Source organism: Pelodiscus sinensis, chromosome 2 (assembly GCF_049634645.1).
Source record: "Pelodiscus sinensis isolate JC-2024 chromosome 2, ASM4963464v1, whole genome shotgun sequence".
Taxonomy (NCBI): domain Eukaryota; kingdom Metazoa; phylum Chordata; order Testudines; family Trionychidae; genus Pelodiscus; species Pelodiscus sinensis.
The window spans coordinates 57,953,334-57,970,809 of record NC_134712.1 but is presented as its reverse complement, the minus strand read 5'-3'; the positions used below and the strand labels follow the sequence as shown (position 1 = coordinate 57,970,809).

Genomic DNA, 17,476 nt, shown 5'->3' with positions numbered 1-17,476 from the left:
TATCTTGTTGCTGGTAATGGCCAGCTCCAGTTGCTTCATCAGAAGGTGCTTAAAATGCTGCAATAAATAGTCATGGAATAACCTGCCACAGAAGTGGACTTAACCCCTGAATCCTTTTATTTTTTTAATAATTATTGTTATATGCCGGATAGTCTTATTATCCATAAAAATATCCAATCCTTTTTAAAATTCTGCTAAGCTCTGGTGAAACTTATGATAGAGGTTTTCCACAACAGCTTTCTGTCTCAAGGTTATCTGTCCATTCAGAGCTATTGGTCCTGCCTTACTTTCTGCTTATTGTGATACATTCTCCTAAGAAGGGTAAAAATAATCTTTTGGCAGAGATAAAATAAAGAGGCAACATCTCCCCAAATGTTTAATTCTGTCCAGTACACTGGCAGTGTTCTGTTCTGGTTAATTGAGCATTCTGTGAGAAAAATATTTCCTTTTGTCAGTTTTGAATTGTCCATCTTCTAATTTCCCCATGTTTATATATTCTAGGTGTCCTAAGTGGGATATTCCAAAATTGAAGCACCAAAATTAGTGGACACTTTTACAAAACTTTATCCTTCAGGCCTGGTCTACACTAAAGGGTAGAGTTGACTTAAGATACATAACTCCAGCCATGTTAATTACATAGCTGGATTCAAACCATCTTAAATTGCATTTTGGCATCGTTCACATGCTCCCGGCAACTTCCCTTACTACTCATGGGGAGCAGGACTACTGGCATCAATAGATCAATGGGAGTGCCCTGTCAATTTGAATTAGTGGGTCTTCACTAGAGCTGTTAATTTGATCCCCAGAACACCGACAGCAACAGCAGCAACAATCTTCTCCATAGTATGGATAAGTCCTCTGTGCTTAATTTTATTAATCTGTGAAATGGAGTTGAAGCCTAAACCATTAAGACAGCCTCAGATGGAAGTTACTATAGAGGTGAAAAGTATGATTATAATAAACTTTTTTTATTTCTCATGCAATCAGAAATTAAGCTGATGCAGATTTTTAAAAATGAATTTACAGCCCAGCTGAATTTATGTAGAAGTTTCTAATGAACAGTATTTAATAAAATGTTAGTTTTAGCATCAACAGTAAACTGTGTTAACCATGTACAAAATTTTACATCACGGAAACTATTGGATGCCATCTCACTATGCATTTAACTTCAGATAGTGTTGCTAATTACAGCAAATGTTTTAACACTGAACAGAATGTGGTGAATCAGCATAACAAAGGCTCAGTGTTCTTGAATATGTCACATTACTTAAAGACACAGTAAATAATTCCTGCTATTTAAGCAAAGATATAATTTTGAATTAATCCTCAAACAAGTTTTGTACATTTCAACCCATGCAATGTGTGACACCATAATATACATCAGTACAAGCAATATTTAATTTAGATTGTAAACATATATTACTGCTACATTTAATCTACAAAGCAGTTTATATTTGTTAAAATGTAACATTTGTTTTATGTTGGGGGTGGATTACAGGACACCTTTCACTTGACAATGAACATACATTCACATTTTCAAAGAGAAGATTCAGACATTTAAGATAATCTGAGATTATTAGAATGAAATCCTGACTCTATGGAAGTCAATGGGAGTTCTGCTGTTTACTTCAGTGGAGCCAGAATTTCATTCACTGTGTAGAACGTGTATATATCTTGGGACTTTAGACAGGTTTGTGTTTTCTTTTTAGCTGAGACTTGCATTACACTGTATATAGTTTATATTGCATTTGTTCTTATATAACATTCAGTGAGTCCTTTGTTCTCAACAGGGTAGGGAACCTACTCTGGATTGATTCAGAAAGAGTGTCATTTGCATTGCCTGCTGCTTTAAATTAGCTCTGAGTGCAATTATCGATGTCAGCTTTGCCCACCCATTTCAGACATCACCAATCTCCACCACTGTTAGAGACAGATTAAATTTCACATTTACTTGATCTGGTTTTACATACATTTAAGGATCAATTCCCTCATTCATTAACAATCTCTCAGACATTATAGTTTGAGACATTATAGTCTGATCATGTGTTTTAATTTAAATACATCTGGTGTAATAAATATAATAATTTTTAAAAAGGACATAGTAAATTAGCTTTGTGAATTTGTTGATGTTTCTCCTTGGTTTGCATTTTCTGTTTGCACCGAGTGATTCAAAAACTGTCCTGTAGCTCCAATATACAACCTGGATCGCATTGGCCATTTCTGAAAGATAGGATACAAACAAGGTGTCCAAAAAGCAAGTCTCTCTAAAATATGTGATATGATTTAGGAAATATAAATTAATACAAAACTTTAAATAGTAGTGAAGTCACAATAAATGATGCAAAAGTCTCTGGCAGAGGTGGGGAACCTTTGTTGGGTCAAGGGCTCCTGACCACAGAAAAAAATCAGCCAGGGGGCTGCACACAAGTGAGAAGCTTCACCCCCAAAACAGATAATGCCTCATTGACATGGCCTCTGATTGAGGAAGAGAAAGACACTCCACATTCCCCTTGCACACCAGAGCCTACAGGGGCCCAGGCTAGGGGAGTTTGTGTGGGCCAGTCCCGCAGTAGGTACAGGCTCCCCAATTCTGGGGGGGAGGGCGGGAGACAGTAGATGGGCATTGGGGGCCAAATCCAGAGAAGCAGAGAGCCACATCCAGTCCCCAAGGCCTGAGATTCCCCACCCCTGGACTATGGTTATCTCCAAACATGTTTGGTTTTCTTATAAGTGCTTAATAATTAACCAAATTATTGAAAACTGTATAATGAAATCTTACTATATTATAATATAGAGTGCAGTGGGAAGCCTCAGGCCCAGGGGCTGGATGCAGCCCCCAAGGCTCAGGGTTCCCCCTCCCCCTCTGATTGGGGAGCCTGCACTGGCACACTAGCTCCCCTGTTTTGTCTGGAAGCAGACAAAATCTGCTAGGCTCTGGTGTGCAAGGGCAATGTGGAGAGTGTCTTGCTTCCATTTGGGGCTGCATCAGTGAGAGAGATTCTCTTGGTTGGTTGGTTTCTTCTCACTTGTGTGCGGCCCCTGACTGATTTTTCTGTGGGTCAGCAGCCCTCAACCCAAAAATGGTTCCTCACCCCTGATATAGAGCTATTAGCAGTCCCATGAGCAATGGGGGAAAAAATCCATGGTAAATTGTATTCATGTGCAGAATGTAAACAAATATTGTAGCTAAATATAAGGTAAAAACAGAAAATTGCTGTGTACGGCAAAGAGAATTTCATTTTGAACTTGTAGTGACAGATCACTTACATGGTCATCCTAGTGCTTGGGCAGATTGCTACAATCTATGCAGAACCAAAATTACTTCAGTTTTCCTACATGCTATCAATTGCTGGACGAGGGCCTGAAAATAGACGACCTTGCAATGTCACTTAACTCACTATATCTGCCTGCTCCGTACCAAAATCATATCTCATGATTTTTTATTCCTCTTGCAGATCCAGCAGTTCTATAAGAGGAAGCTGGAATATATTCCTTCTTGTACATTATCAGAAGAGTTTATTTATTTCTAATTACAAGATAATTTACACTATACAAATCCACTGATGGCACTGTGGCTCAACAATTGACATTACGTAGATGCAAATGAGAGCAGTATTTGAGATGCATAAGAAGAACTCAGCTTGACTTATGGCTTCTAGGTTGACTCTATAGGGCTGGGAATTAAACAACAATCCACCTTTTCTGTACATTTGATATAGAAAGAGATAAGACACTGTATATATGGTATCCCACAATGTTGTTTGTACAATTAAAGCTTTCAGAGTAGACCTATACCTTCAGTGTCATTCTCATGAGGTTGACTTCACTCAGGCATGGATTTTACCAACAGTTTATAATGGTACCACAACCCAACAAGAGAACTCAGGTTTAACTATGGAGTGCTTACCAGTGCTTCCATAATATTACTATATTAAGAGTGAAAAATAAGCATGGCTATATATAGGCATAGTTTCAATGAGAAGTTGTAGTGTGGGATCATACTGTAAGAGTAGCACTCTCATATCTTAATCACAACACTGAACATCAATTGTTGCGTGTATGGTACCACTACCAGTATGTTCTGTTTTTGTAATATCAGACATACAAATTGAGATTTCAAAGCAATGGTGGACATTTGACCATTAATCTTTCAATTTTAAAATTAGTCTGTATTTTCATCTTCAAAGCTGAGTTACCACTGTCAGTTATACAGTTCTTATATTTCTATTTTATTATAAAAGTTAGCAGTTGATATTTCAGAGCAGTTCAAGAGATTTAGATACATGTTGTTGGAATATTTATTTATAACCCCTTTATGGCTCGTTATTTATTTATAGCCACTTTAACATTGCTACGTTAGTGGTGGGTCCTCACCCACACTCCCCACTGTTATTATAAAGGTGTATATTTATTTTTCGGCAGCTTTTACTTGCTGTTTTATTAGTTCAAGATAATTTAGAGGTGGGGTTTTTTATTATGTTGGTTTTGGCTGTTACAGTTTTTAGTTTTATGTAAAAAGATGTTGAATTTTATAAAACCATTGATGTAACAAAGCCAGATAACACCAGCTATTCATGTTTGGCTTGAAAGTGACAAACAAAAAAGAAAAAAAAAATCAGTAAACCTTGCCAGGCAACCTTGGCAGCTGCTTAAAAAAGGTGTTTTTTACCACCTTGAATAAAAGATGTTAGTGTATAGTTGTGTAAACAATTAACCGATAAGGCTGGCCTTATTGGTTAATCCAAATGATTACATGCCCTCTCCCCTTTGCTGACTTTGCATCAGAGGCAGTGGGGATGGGGGGATGCCAGGCGGGAGCTGGTGCCTGTGTGGAGCCAGCTTTTAAATTGGCTTCCCCCTGAGCACTGGATCTCTGAGAGCCCCTTGCCGCACCTACCCCTGCACTATTGCTTCCAATAGAGTGGCAGTGGCTTGGAGGGTGAGGGGGGCAGATGGGAGCTGATACACTCAGGGAGCCACCATTTAAGCTGGCTTTGTGGACCTGCCTCTCTCCACCCCCATGCTGCTGCCTCCAACAGAGGCAGCAGGGGAGAGGGCAGGCAAGAGATGGTGGTCAGGTGAGAAGCCAGCTACGAGCACCGGCTTTGCAGAGCCATCTCACCCCCTCACCCCACATTGCTGTCTCTGTATCAGGTGAGATGCTGGTACAGTCTCTGTCCGCTGGGAGCTTGCGCCCCCTGTGGACAGTGGCTACTCCTGCCCCGCACTGCTGCGTCTACATCGGTCAGCAGTGCAGGGCGGCAGGTGGGAGTCAGTCTGTGCAGGGAGCTCTGATTCACAGGCAGCAGCATGCAGTGGCAGGGGGCTCCGTAGGCACCCTGGGACCCATCAAATAATTGTGTATCTGCTATGATTTTGTGCAATTACACCTCTATAAAATTAAACTATATCTAACACCTCTAATTGAAATGGACTCTTAGTGGAATTTAAAGCTAATTTTAAACATATCAGATGGTGTTTTGTAATCTAGGAGTGTTTGGGTTTTTTAAACCTCATAATTACAAACTGTTTTTTATATTTATTTTAAATATTTTGCTTAATACCTCTCATATTGCTCTAATTATTTAAAATAAACAGCCTCCAATGTATGAGTAAAAAATGTAATGTCCCCCTTTTTTCTTAATGATTTTTATTAAATTGTTTATAATTAAATCATTTAAATTAGAGGAGTTTTTATTTGCCTGCAGCAGTTATTTATAATTGATTATTTACAGACCATTGGAAGTGGAGGAAGTGACACTTTATTTTTAGAATGGCTGTATAGATTTATGGAGAAAAAAACAGTGAATTTTCCTTGAATACTTTGTTTGACTAGAAAGGTTTAACTTGCACTGAGTTTTACTGTGGTAACAATGTTTTATTATTAAATTAATCAAATTTTAAAGTTTATTATTATGTGTAATATTTTTATTCTTCTAGCCTGCTTAATTTTTTAGCACTCTATGCAAAAGTTAAAAACTTTACAAATACTTTTAAAACTTTTTACTAAACAAAAATTTTAAATTGACTTTTTTTATGGCTTTGCAATTTTTTTTATTTTTTGCACATATTTTTCATTGCAGTTACTTTTGTGATTGCCCATGGGTTTTATTTTTTAAATTTTAGTGACATTTAATAGGCATTTGTAGAGCCCTGTACACAGTGGTGGCCCATCAATATAGGCGAACAAGGCGGTCACTTAGGGCGCCAAGATAAATGGCCGTTGAGGGCTTTGGAGGCAGGGGCGCCGATCGCGCGTTTCGCGCAGTTGCCAGCAGCTCATGTAGGGCCGCTCCTGCTGTGCAGATACAAAATTTGTATCCACATCCGCATCTGTATCTTCAAAAATGAGCCGTGGATATTCACATTGAAATCTGCGGAATATGGATTCCTGTGGATATAAAGCAGATATCTGCAATTTTGCAGAGTATAGATACAAAATTTGTGTCTGCATCCATATCCTCAAAAATGAGCCACAGATATCTGCACCCATACCTGCAGATGTGGATATCTGCAGGTATTAAGAGGATATCTGCAGATTTGCAGGGCTATAGAGACCTTTGCTGTGCACTACCAAGAATTCTTTTATAAAGGTATTCTAAATAAGTATATTTTTGTTACTAATTTTTTTAGGACAGAATTTTATACTGTATTTTAATAGCATGCATTTTTTCTTGCATTTCTTGTCTAATACTGTTTGCTGGAGTTTATTTTCCACCCAGTTCCAGTCTCCCCCTATCACTTTCCTCTGAAGTCCATACCTACCTCCTTTAAATGTAGCCCACTCCTCCAGTGCCTGGAAATTTCCTCAAATTGAAATCCCTTCAGTGACATTGCTAAACTGCTGGGTGTTGATCCTTGACAGAAAAGCTCTACATATAATACACTGTAAGTTACCTGCTCCAGATTAATTAAATTTGGAATGTTATTCCTGGTACCACTAGGTTAGGATTTTTAAAGCTATTTTTTACTTGACTTGTTAAGAATATAGTTTGACTTTAGATTTTGTTACTTACGTATTTTTTTAGTTGGCATACAGCAAAACCATGCTAAATTCATTATGGTTTACCACAAACACGCACATACACACAACATTGTTTTGGTTTAGTTATTCCATAGGAACGAATTTTTATGAAGCTGGCTTTCTTCACACATATTCATGTATAACTTATTTTTTACCTTAAGAGTGGGTTGTACCCACGAATGCTCATGATACTGTCTATATGTTTTGTTAGTCTTTAAGGTGCTGCTAGACTGTTCATTGTTTTTTATTTTTTTCCAGTTACAGACTAACTTGGCTACCCCTCTGAAGCATATTTTATGTGTTAGGCTCATTTTGTTTATTGCAGGTGTTCAGAACCTTTTTTGGGTCAAGAAAAAAGAAAAATCACAGAAAAATCAGTCAGGGGCTGCACACAAGTCTCCCCCCTTCCCTCCCACCAAAGACAAACTCTCACTGATGTGGCCCCTAAGAAGGAGGACACGCCCCACTTCCCCTTGCACACCAGAACCTAGTGAGGCACAGACTAATAGACTTTATCCAGTCCTGCAATAGGCAGAGGCTCCCCAATGCTGTGGGGGGGAGCCATGAGTCTTGGGGGCCAGATCCAGGCAAGCTGGGGGCCACATGTAGCCCTCGGGCCTGAGGTTCCCCACTCCTGGTTTATTGTAAATTTCTCGGGAATTCTCTTTCTTGTAGTTAGTTCAAGTATTTTGTTTTTAGCTTACCCATTTTAGTCAGCTTTCAGCCTGCTGATTTATTTCCCTGCCTAATCTTGTCTTCTAAGAAATGAGGATTTTCTTGTCTGTAATTACTTATATTAAGACAGACCTACAATTGTCTAAATTTTACATATAAAATTTTATACAATTAAAAACAAAATATTTGACTCACTTTGAAAGGCAGTGAAATATCTGTCCCAACATTTTGTAAAATAAATCTGATACAAGCTATCAAATGGATCGCTATATAATAAGTGTATGAAAATTACGTATATTTGTATCTTTGTAATCATGTTTCTTATTCAGTATATATAAATTGTATTTACATTTTTATTATAACATTTGTGTATGGTAAATATTTATTATGCTTCTGTATTGATACTGAACATTTCATAATCTCTGATAGTCTCATCTAGAACTTTACTTAATGTGAATACTTTGATTTGACCACAACTTACTTTTTTATATTACTAATACCACTTAAAACAAAATTGTCATTCACAGTATTATAAACATTAACTTGATGGGTAGTATCAAATCTCAAAACAAGTAATGACATATGATTAAGATTAGAAAGAAATAATTGCAAAATGTTTAAATTATCCAGTTTATTATAAAGTAGCCAAAGAACTGTGCATCTCCATAGTTTGACTGCCCATATAAACTAGTTAAATATTTCCCTGGCTTCTGTCTTTTCTTAATGCTTTTCAAATATTAAGAGGACCAGCCAGTTCGGCTCACTGCACTCAGTCAGTCCCATTGAAAGCAGTGGAGTGAATCATATAAGTAGGGTGCAGAATTTGTCCTCAAATACATACAAAATATTGACTACTGTTCCATGTGATATATCCAACTTCAAACTAAACCTCGATTTAAGAAAACAAAATATCAAATTCATTAAGAAGTCTCTAATTTTTCTAACTGATTTAAGTGACTCCCTTGTGCTTATAATTCCATGGGACCAAGTAACCTATATCTCTGAGGTGATGTCTACACTACAGAGTTTTTGCGGAAAAACAGCTGTTTTTCCACAAAAACTCGCAGAATATCCACACCTCAAGTGCATTTTTGCGCAAGAGAATCGAAAGAACAGAAGAGGTTTTGCGCAATTGGTATTCCTCTTTCTATGAGGAAGAATGCCTTTTTGGCAAGAATTGTTGTGTGGATGGGGAAGAGAGTTTTTTTGCACAAGAAGAGGGAAGAGGAAAAAGCACAGCTGCCCTGGTGGCCATTCTGTCTGTAGCAATCACTTCTTGCTTGCAAGATAGCATTCAGTCAGTCTGGACGCTCTCTTTTGCAAAAGCGCATCGCTTTTTCGATGAGCTTTTGCAGTGTGGATGCTCTCTTGTGCAAGAAGTTTTTTCAGAAGATCTCTTCCAAAAAAATGCTATTTGCTCAAGAAGACTGCAGTCTAGATCTAGCCTCAAAGTGTATGCTTACTTTTAAAGTAAGAATGATTACAATTTCAGTACTTGAATAATGAACTCTTCTAGATTGTTTTGGGAATAAATATTCAAGCAACTCATTGGAAATCAGAGAACATTTCAAGATTAGTTCTAATTGAATTATCCTGAATTCACCAGAATCCACATGTAAAACAAAACCAACGTATTTTTTTTAAAAAACCAAAAGGCATGAAATTATAGTTGAAGGAAAATATCTGAAGAAACGTAACAAATTAATCTGTCCAATGCACTTGATAACATTTTTAATCCCAAACTGTGCCTTCCGGGTAGTGCTTTTCTTCCTTCCGTATCTCACTAGCTTTTCTGAAGGAGAGCTAATGCTATGGTTATGAATTAAAGTGAACGCTTAACAAAGACATCTTAAAGTGCCCTTATATAACAAATGCATATACAGCCGACAAGCAGTGCCCCATCTAATATCTTGACACAAAGGTGCAACTGAAACAATGAGAGAAAAGGAACAACCCTACTTACAGCTCCAAGAACTGTTCTGTTTGGAATCCTTGTAGAATGGTGGGTGGATCTTCTCATCTCCAGGTATAGTCAGTAGAATTCGTACAAAAGGATTTTGTGAGCCAAACTCTAGGCTTCCATAACTTCCTTAATAGTGAGCCTATGTGCTAGGCCCCACTGTTCTACTGCTGCTCATTTCATTCAGCTGTGCCAACTCTGGCTATTAGCCAAGACGGGTAGGACTGGTGTCATTAGCCTCTGTGTGTCAAAGGCTGGAAATGGGTGACAGCAGAGGGATCACTTGATGGTTACCTGTTCTGTTCGCTAACCATGCTAAAGAGTTCAAACTTAATCTAAACCCTCATCCAATCCCATTGAAGTCAGTGGAAAGACTCATTAACTCCAGTGTGTTTTGGATCAGGCCCATTAAAATCAATGGGAGTTTAGCACCTAAATACCTTGGAGGATATGGGCGTTGGTGTCTAAAGACTGATACGGAACCTCTGAACCAGATGCTATTTTTGGTTTTTCAAGGTAAATATGAAGATGCTGGCTGCCCCTCAGCTGCCTTACCTTGACGGGGTGCAAGTAGCCATCCCCTCTCAGAGTGCCCAAGCCCTCCCCAGGCAACTCTTCTTCATCCTGCAGGCTACGGGTGAGGTGTGCAATATAGGTGGTGGCAAGGAGCAGCACATCCAACTTGGAGAGCTTGGTGTCAGGTGGCACAGAGGGCAGGGTCCTTTGAAGCTCCAGGAAGGCATGGCGCAGGGTCTGCACCCGGCTGCGCTCTCGGGCAGCATTTGCAGCTGCTGGTCTCCCAGCCGTTGCCCCAGCTCGTTGTCCAGCTGAAGAGGAGCAAGAATCACTGCTGGCTGCTGGGGGCAGCAGTGAGTCAGGCTCCAAATAAGAGCTGGAGATCTCCTTGCTGTTCTCAGATACATTTCTACAGTCCATTGGTGACTTTCCCGGTGGACTGAGACCTGCAATCAACAAGAGCAACTCTGAAACCATCCACCCCCTGTACCTGCAGCAGTGCTGCAAACCCATGGCGAAACTCAAAAACCTCAGCAAGACAAGGACCTTCTTCACTTGAGGTAGAAAACCTAACAGTCCCAGCCCCATATGCATGTACTCAAATGTAATATCAGCTATCTAAAATGGCAGGACGAGAACTGTGGATGACAACTTCCTTCCTCTGGCACAGTGGAACTGTACAAACCTTACTCTTCCTTTAGACGAGAGATTTCTTAGGAACCAGTTCAAGACTGTGGAAATGACTTCCACAGGATCTAAGAACTACCAAAAACCTCGGCACTTTCCATTCAACTCGAAGGTTTATTCCTTCAATCTTGTCTTTTCTAATATAAAACACATTAGATTACATTCTTGCACAATTTTCATTCTGAGGAAGGGAAGATGGAAATGAGGAAAGACCACATTTGACTCTTGCCAGTAATGGCACTTGTACTATTGGAAGATATTCAGTTGGTTGCTGTGTAAGGAATAGAATAGAATAGAAATCCTAAAAGATGTCAGCTAGAGCAAACAGCAGGTTTCCTACCTACAGAACTGTGGATCACTAGTCTAATATGCAGTGTTGTTATAGCTGCGTTGGTCCCAAGACATTAGAGAGACAAGGAGGGTGAGCATTAAATGTTATTGGACCACATTCTGTTGGTGAGAGACAAGTTGATCCCATAAAAGATATTACCTCATCTACCTTGTCTCCTTAATATCCTCGTACTGACATGGCTATGAGAACACTACATACCACTTTTTGTTTATAATTTCTGATTTCATACTTTAAAAATATGTCTCATGAAAGACCCCATTTCAAATCCATTTTCTAATCTTAATGGGCCACACACTATCTTCAATGTGGTGGTGGAGAGCCAACAGAGAGCAAGGGATTCAACTCAGGGCAGAATTTAACTCATTATTGTATAAAACCAGATGCAGGCCATGAATCCTTTCATGTCTCAAATTATTTAAGGAGCCTTAATCATCAGAGCTCTGTCCTACATTTTAAAAAATGGAAACTTTATTGCAGTTTGTATTTTTGTCTTTGTGCCAGAGGAAGATATAAAACCTTCCCTTGGAAACAACAACAAAAAACATTTGAAGAGAAGCACAGAATAGTGAAAAATTCCTTCCTAATTTTCAGAAAGGACTGTCAAATAATCCCATTCACAAAATCGAGTACAATCTCTTTAAATATAAATATAGTAACCCAAGTTTTGCTAAATTACATTACTACTATACTTGACTCCATTATCTCAGTTACAGTCCTTTTCACCAGTTCTCACACACTCTGTGAAATAATACCTCCTGAAGGACTTGTTCCTGTGGCCTTTGCTCATTCAATACTACTGAATGTATGCCAGATATTTCATGTGTGTCAAGGGATGGTTCTCCTAAGTTGGAGATCTCCTGTCATTAGTGCTCTCCTGAGTAAACAAAAGCAAATAAAGTTAATAAACCTATTAAATTCAAAGATCGTGTAATCAGGTTCTGGGGAAAAAATAAATATAATGTACAAGATGAATGGTGGTTTCTAATAGATATATATGATAAGGAATATTATTTAGGTTCTGATTCTGAAAATCATTTAAGCATATGCTGAAGTCCCATTGCAGTCATCATATTCTATGGTGGAGATGAAAATAGTGAACAAAATAAAAAAGGGCTGGAGAGGGGAATAGAGAGCGAGGAAAAGGCAGAAAAGAAAAAAAAGAAGTAGAAAGGAAAGAATGAGGTTTATGGTTCAGCTTTTTTAACAGTGTCCTCTAATTTGATGATGATGCGTGTGGGTTCAGAAAAATATATCAAATAATGTTTGAATATACTTGTTCACTTAAAAATATTCTGTAAAGAATATCACATGCTAAACAAAATTGTCTTTGTGTTGTAACTGCTTGTAATCCAGGGGAAAATCTCCCTGTTGGTGTTCATCTTTCATTGTGAAAATTAATAAAATATTAATTAGGTAAGTCATTAATTCTGATTGTAGTTCCTGTGAACTTTTCATAAGTAAAGACAGAAGAATTGATGCCTAACTTAACTCTGTTTTCTTTTAACTTAAAATTGAGTACCAGTAATTGTGTAATTTGTATCTGTCACTTTTCTGACATTTAAAAAAAAATCTGTCTTGTGTGTTCAGATCAGAACATCTGACATTAATTATAAAAATCATTTTATACTATTTTTATCTCTGGTGGCACTGCAGAGTCATTCAACTCTGAGGATGGAGACAGATACATTTTTTCAGGTTCATACATAATCAGCAGAATTCCTAATTTAGGTTCCAGTCCCTATCCCTTTTCAAACAATAGGAGTCTTTCAGTTTAGTTCAGTGGGTATTGACTAGCTTATTTAGGGCCAAATAACTGGAAGATCCTAATCACATAAATATTACCCAGGCATGCGAATAGTCTCTTTAACCTGAGGAGGATGAGTCACATGAATAAAGGCTGATCTACACACTTATGTTGCTTTAATTGTATCGTTTTAGAAACAGAATGATCAGTACAACGCACTAGCATAGATAGAGTTACACTAGTATAATGGAGCTTATACCCAGATATTTTATACCGATCGCTTATATCCAAAAACCTAGTTTCACCATCTCTCTCTCTCTCCCTCCCTCTCTCTCTCTCAGATGGCGAACAATCTGTATTGTTTTAGAAGTACCACAAAGTACACTGGATGAAATTCAGACTCTATAGGCATCAATGGCAGACATCCCATTGACTTCAATAGTGAAAGTAATCAGAGAAAAATCTTTTTATTTGTATATGTTTTATATATATGATGTTACATGGGACATCAATTTGAAATATAGTCAATTTACAAAAACAAAAAACTGTTAAAAGTACTTTCAGGTACTTCACCATCCTTAAGTCTGCCTGCCCATTTTCTGTGGTTTTACAATCACATTTTCTTATTTGTAAAATATTTTTCTCCCCATTATTCCTGCATGAGTGAAACATTCAGATAGCAAGGGAATCTGAATTTCTGGTTAACTGTACAAGAAAAACAATGAAAATGAGCATGTAAAGTAAACAAATTAGAAAAATATGGAGAGAACATTTTGATAATAGATAGCAATTTTCATATGTTATTTGCAACAATAATAGTTTAAAAAAATTTCAAAACCATGATTTTTTAAAATTTATAGTGTCCCTTTGACCTCTCTGTGGTCATTTAAATGGAAATATTTTGATCCTACACAATGAAACATTAAGTACTAGTATGTGTGAATAAGATACGATATATAAATCTGTGTATCAGGTACAATTACCTTTATTATTTATTTAAAATATTTTACCCTATTTAAAATATTCAAAGCATCTTACAAAAATTTTAAGACAATATAAATATAGCATATGCAGAAAAAAGTTAACGATTAGTTACTTTTAAAATATCTTCTTTATCATAAATCTTTTAAAAGTACAAATTGTGGCTAATGTATTATCTATCGTTATACCTCAACTCTTTCCTTTCAAAATCTGTCTCTTTGCAAACTGACGTATCCCAATTCCTCATACTTGCATTTATTTTCTGTTTAAATCAACATCTCAGACAAGGTTACTTTTGACAACTCCTTTCCTGTGGGCTTTTAAAGTTTCAAATGCTAATTATTTCCTTTATTTCTGGTTCATCAAACAAAATTACATACAAATATTCTTGGCTGGACTACTGTGGTAATTTTGTTCTACCTTTGGATTTTGATTTGAACCTTTAGGGGATTTTTAAAATTGGAAAATTGTAAAGGAATGAGGAGGGATTGTATTCAATGTTAAATACTTGAGATCTTTCTCTGCATTTCCTACCTGCTCCAAACATCTGTCCAACAGTCTTACCTCTTCTAGAGAGTGTATGTTAGTCACCAAAGGATCAAATATATGCTAACTGGATATATTTGACTAAAAATTGTGCGATTTTCCTATTTATTATAATTTTAATCCATTCTAATAAATACTTTAAACTTCCATTGATTATACATCAGTGCAGTGTATGAATTAGGAAGAGTTTTACTATATGGATACTTTGGTTTTACATTGTGAACCCAGCAACTGAAAAGCTCTGCAGTAAAGTCTATTCAATTGAATGTAAAGTATTCTATTAAAAACAAAATTGTGAGTGCTATTTTTATGGGACTGATTGCATTCGTCTCAATAAATAAGCTTCCTTAATGCCATTTTCTCTTTTGAAAGACTTGGCTTTTATTTTCAGTGTGTCCAAATAAGAGAGAGAAAAAAACCTTCATAAACTTCCTTTCTGTCTGTTGGACCTACGGGATCATTTCTCTCATCCTTACACTACGCAGAAAGGGGTTGCTAGCGATTGTGCTAGTTTTTCCAATTTTCACTGGTTCTTACTGTATGTACAGCATTCTCAGTACTGAAACTTTTAACAAAATATTTTCCTCTCTCTTTATTCCAGGCTCTCCAGAAACAGAAGCGTCGACGCAATCCCGAGGATGGAAGCCCTGGATGTCTGACGGAGTTAGTGTGAACGCGATTTATTGGTAAATTAGGTCTAACTCTTCTGTGCTATTAATTGAAACGGCATGTTCTGTGTTGCACGAAATAGAACGAGTGGAAGAAACCTCGCAAAGCCAAGCCGCTCTCCAGGGCAGGGAGCTCGCAGCGCGCCGCTGAAGGTGACTTACTTTTCCAGTAGGCGCTGCCGGGCCGGAGCAGGGAGCGAGGGCTGGCGGCGCAGATCCGATCCGATCCGATCCGATCCGGAGTGTGGGAACGAAGCTGTGTCTAGTCTGCGCGGAGCGTGCAGCCTTCCAGCGCCTCTAGCCACATGGCCCCGCAGACTCCGGCTAGCAGCTGCCGGCAGAGCCTTTTATAAGGCGCGGGGCGGTCCGTGTGGGGTTCACCTGGGCGCCACACAGCGGCCGCCCGCGGGACCTGAGGGCCATCAGTCAAGCTGCTGTCCCGCGGCAAGGGAGTGGGGGTGGGGCCACACCCTTCTCCCGGGGACACCCGCCCGGGGGCAGAGAGGGCAGGGGACAGTTCCCCTCCTCCCCTCAGGTCAGTGAACAGAAAGGGGCTCCTAGCCTGGGCCGCTGGGCCAAGGGAGTGCGGCGCTGCTGTGCTTCAATGGGGGCGGGAGCTGCAATGGCGAGGGGGGAGGGGCCGGGGTGCCATCCCGGGCTACTGCGAGCAAACGGGTCCTTCGGATCCCTGACTCCGTGGAGGGCGCGGCTCAGAGCAGCCCGCTGGCTGGGCAGAGTCTCCAGCGTTGCCCCACTGGGAGCCTGCCCCGCCGGGCACCGGCACAGCGTGCAAATGGAACCAGCCTGGCACTAAGCAGAATGGGCCCGGGCATAACGGGATCATGGCTCCCAGCCCCTCCTAGCCAGGCTAATATAAAACAAGCCAAATAATGAACTAGCCTGGTCTCCTCTGTTGCAGGCCATCGCGCGGCCGAGGTGCAGAGCGCAGTTTAAGCCCGTTAGGCAGGGGCGTGTCTCGGGGAGCCTAGCCATCAAAACGCAGCTTGAAAGGAACGAAACCAAGAGGAAATATTATTGCAAAGCAGGGCGCTTGAGGGGCTTCAGTCCAAATTTTGAAATCCATCTTAATGAAATTCTGCTTGGAACGGGGGGAGGGGGAGAGGGAAACCGACTCCCTTGTTCTTGGAACTGCGATTTGTCCGGGTTTTAGCACCGCTACATCCTACTAACAGCACTGGGTGATTTCGGGGTTAGCTGTGTGAGTTCACATCTTGTCATTAGAGCACCCTGACCGATCATTTCCTGTGCAGATTTAGTTTCTATTGTCGTTATTGCGCCTTTCTCTAAACCTGGCAGTTATTAACCAGGGCTGAGAACATGATGCCTCTGCAAGATTGTATTTGAACGAAAAGTTTGTCATGAGCTTTCCAGCATGAATGTAGAGTTGGCACCCCCAGTTAAAAACTACGGATGGCTAAATCTGAGCAGGAGACATGAAGCACAGCGCGAATGGATGCTCTCAACAAAACCGTAACAAAAATTTAATCTCATGCAAGGAAAAGGAAATAGTTTAGAGACCAATGAATTAATCATCTTTCTATTGAAAGTCTGGCCCTGAGAGTCTCTGTGCGAATGAAAGGAATGACTATAGTCTCTAGGTGCAACTGCTGAAATTGTTCTTTATAAATATTGTTTTTGTTAGGGTAAAGTAACAGTTTTGCTGGAGGGGAGTAATTTAAACGTTGGGCTTGGAGGTTAAACAATCTTTTAATAAGTTCTTTCTTTTTTTTTCACTCCCTCGCTGTTTCTTTTTATAATTTGGTCGATGTGACCCTTGCATTTCCAAGGAGAGGAAAAGTCATAGCTCTCTATCTTTCTTAATAAGCTTTCTTTCCCCTTTCATATTAATATTATAAACCCAAAGGAAACAGGGCCATGACTCTTCAGAATACTCAGTATACGAAGAAAAAAATCGTAGAATTAAAATTGCGAAAGAAAGAAAGAAAGAAAGAAAGAAAGAAAGAAAGAAAGAAAGAAAGAAAGAAGTTTGCCTTGAGAGTGGAACAGAATATTTGATTTGAAACATTAATAGCTAGTAATTAAAATGTTAGTAACCTTAATGAGAAGCGACATTCAAAATAAATATGCAGGGTATAGTATTATCCCAGAACAACATTTTGAATGAAGTTTGATTGTGTGATAACATAGACACAATAAATCAAATCTTAGACCCATTAGAAAAATAGTCTGACCGATTTGTTACCGCTTTAGAAGCCAAAAAAAATTAGGACCTTAATCTTTGGCTATAATTTGAAATATTTGGAAGGGAGTGGAGAGAGAAGGACGATTTAGAGGACTCGGT

General features: G+C 38.9%; 1 protein-coding gene and 1 long non-coding RNA gene across 3 annotated transcripts in view; one reads left to right on the top strand and one right to left on the bottom strand.

Moving 5' to 3' along the window:
* LOC142827042 (uncharacterized) overlaps positions 1-17,476 on the top strand; it is a 34,562-nt gene that overhangs the window by 13,088 nt on the left and 3,998 nt on the right. Inside the window, exon 2 of the long non-coding RNA XR_012901412.1 lies at positions 15,087-15,171. This is a non-coding gene — a long non-coding RNA (uncharacterized LOC142827042). The remainder of the gene's footprint in view (positions 1-15,086; positions 15,172-17,476) is intronic.
* TCF24 (transcription factor 24) lies at positions 1,038-16,721 on the bottom strand. 2 transcript variants are annotated; one of them, XM_006131563.4, is made up of 3 exons: positions 15,316-16,721; positions 10,215-10,621; positions 1,038-2,220 (listed from the first exon to the last, which is right to left on the bottom strand). In XM_006131563.4, the coding sequence occupies exons 2-3, from the start codon at positions 10,593-10,595 to the stop codon at positions 2,107-2,109; spliced, it is 495 nt and encodes a 164-aa protein (XP_006131625.2). In that variant the 5' UTR covers positions 10,596-10,621; positions 15,316-16,721; the 3' UTR covers positions 1,038-2,106. The 2 variants fall into 2 exon arrangements, with proteins under 2 accessions (XP_006131625.2, XP_075776701.1); XM_075920586.1 differs by lacking the exon at positions 15,316-16,721 and having other exon boundaries at positions 10,215-10,688.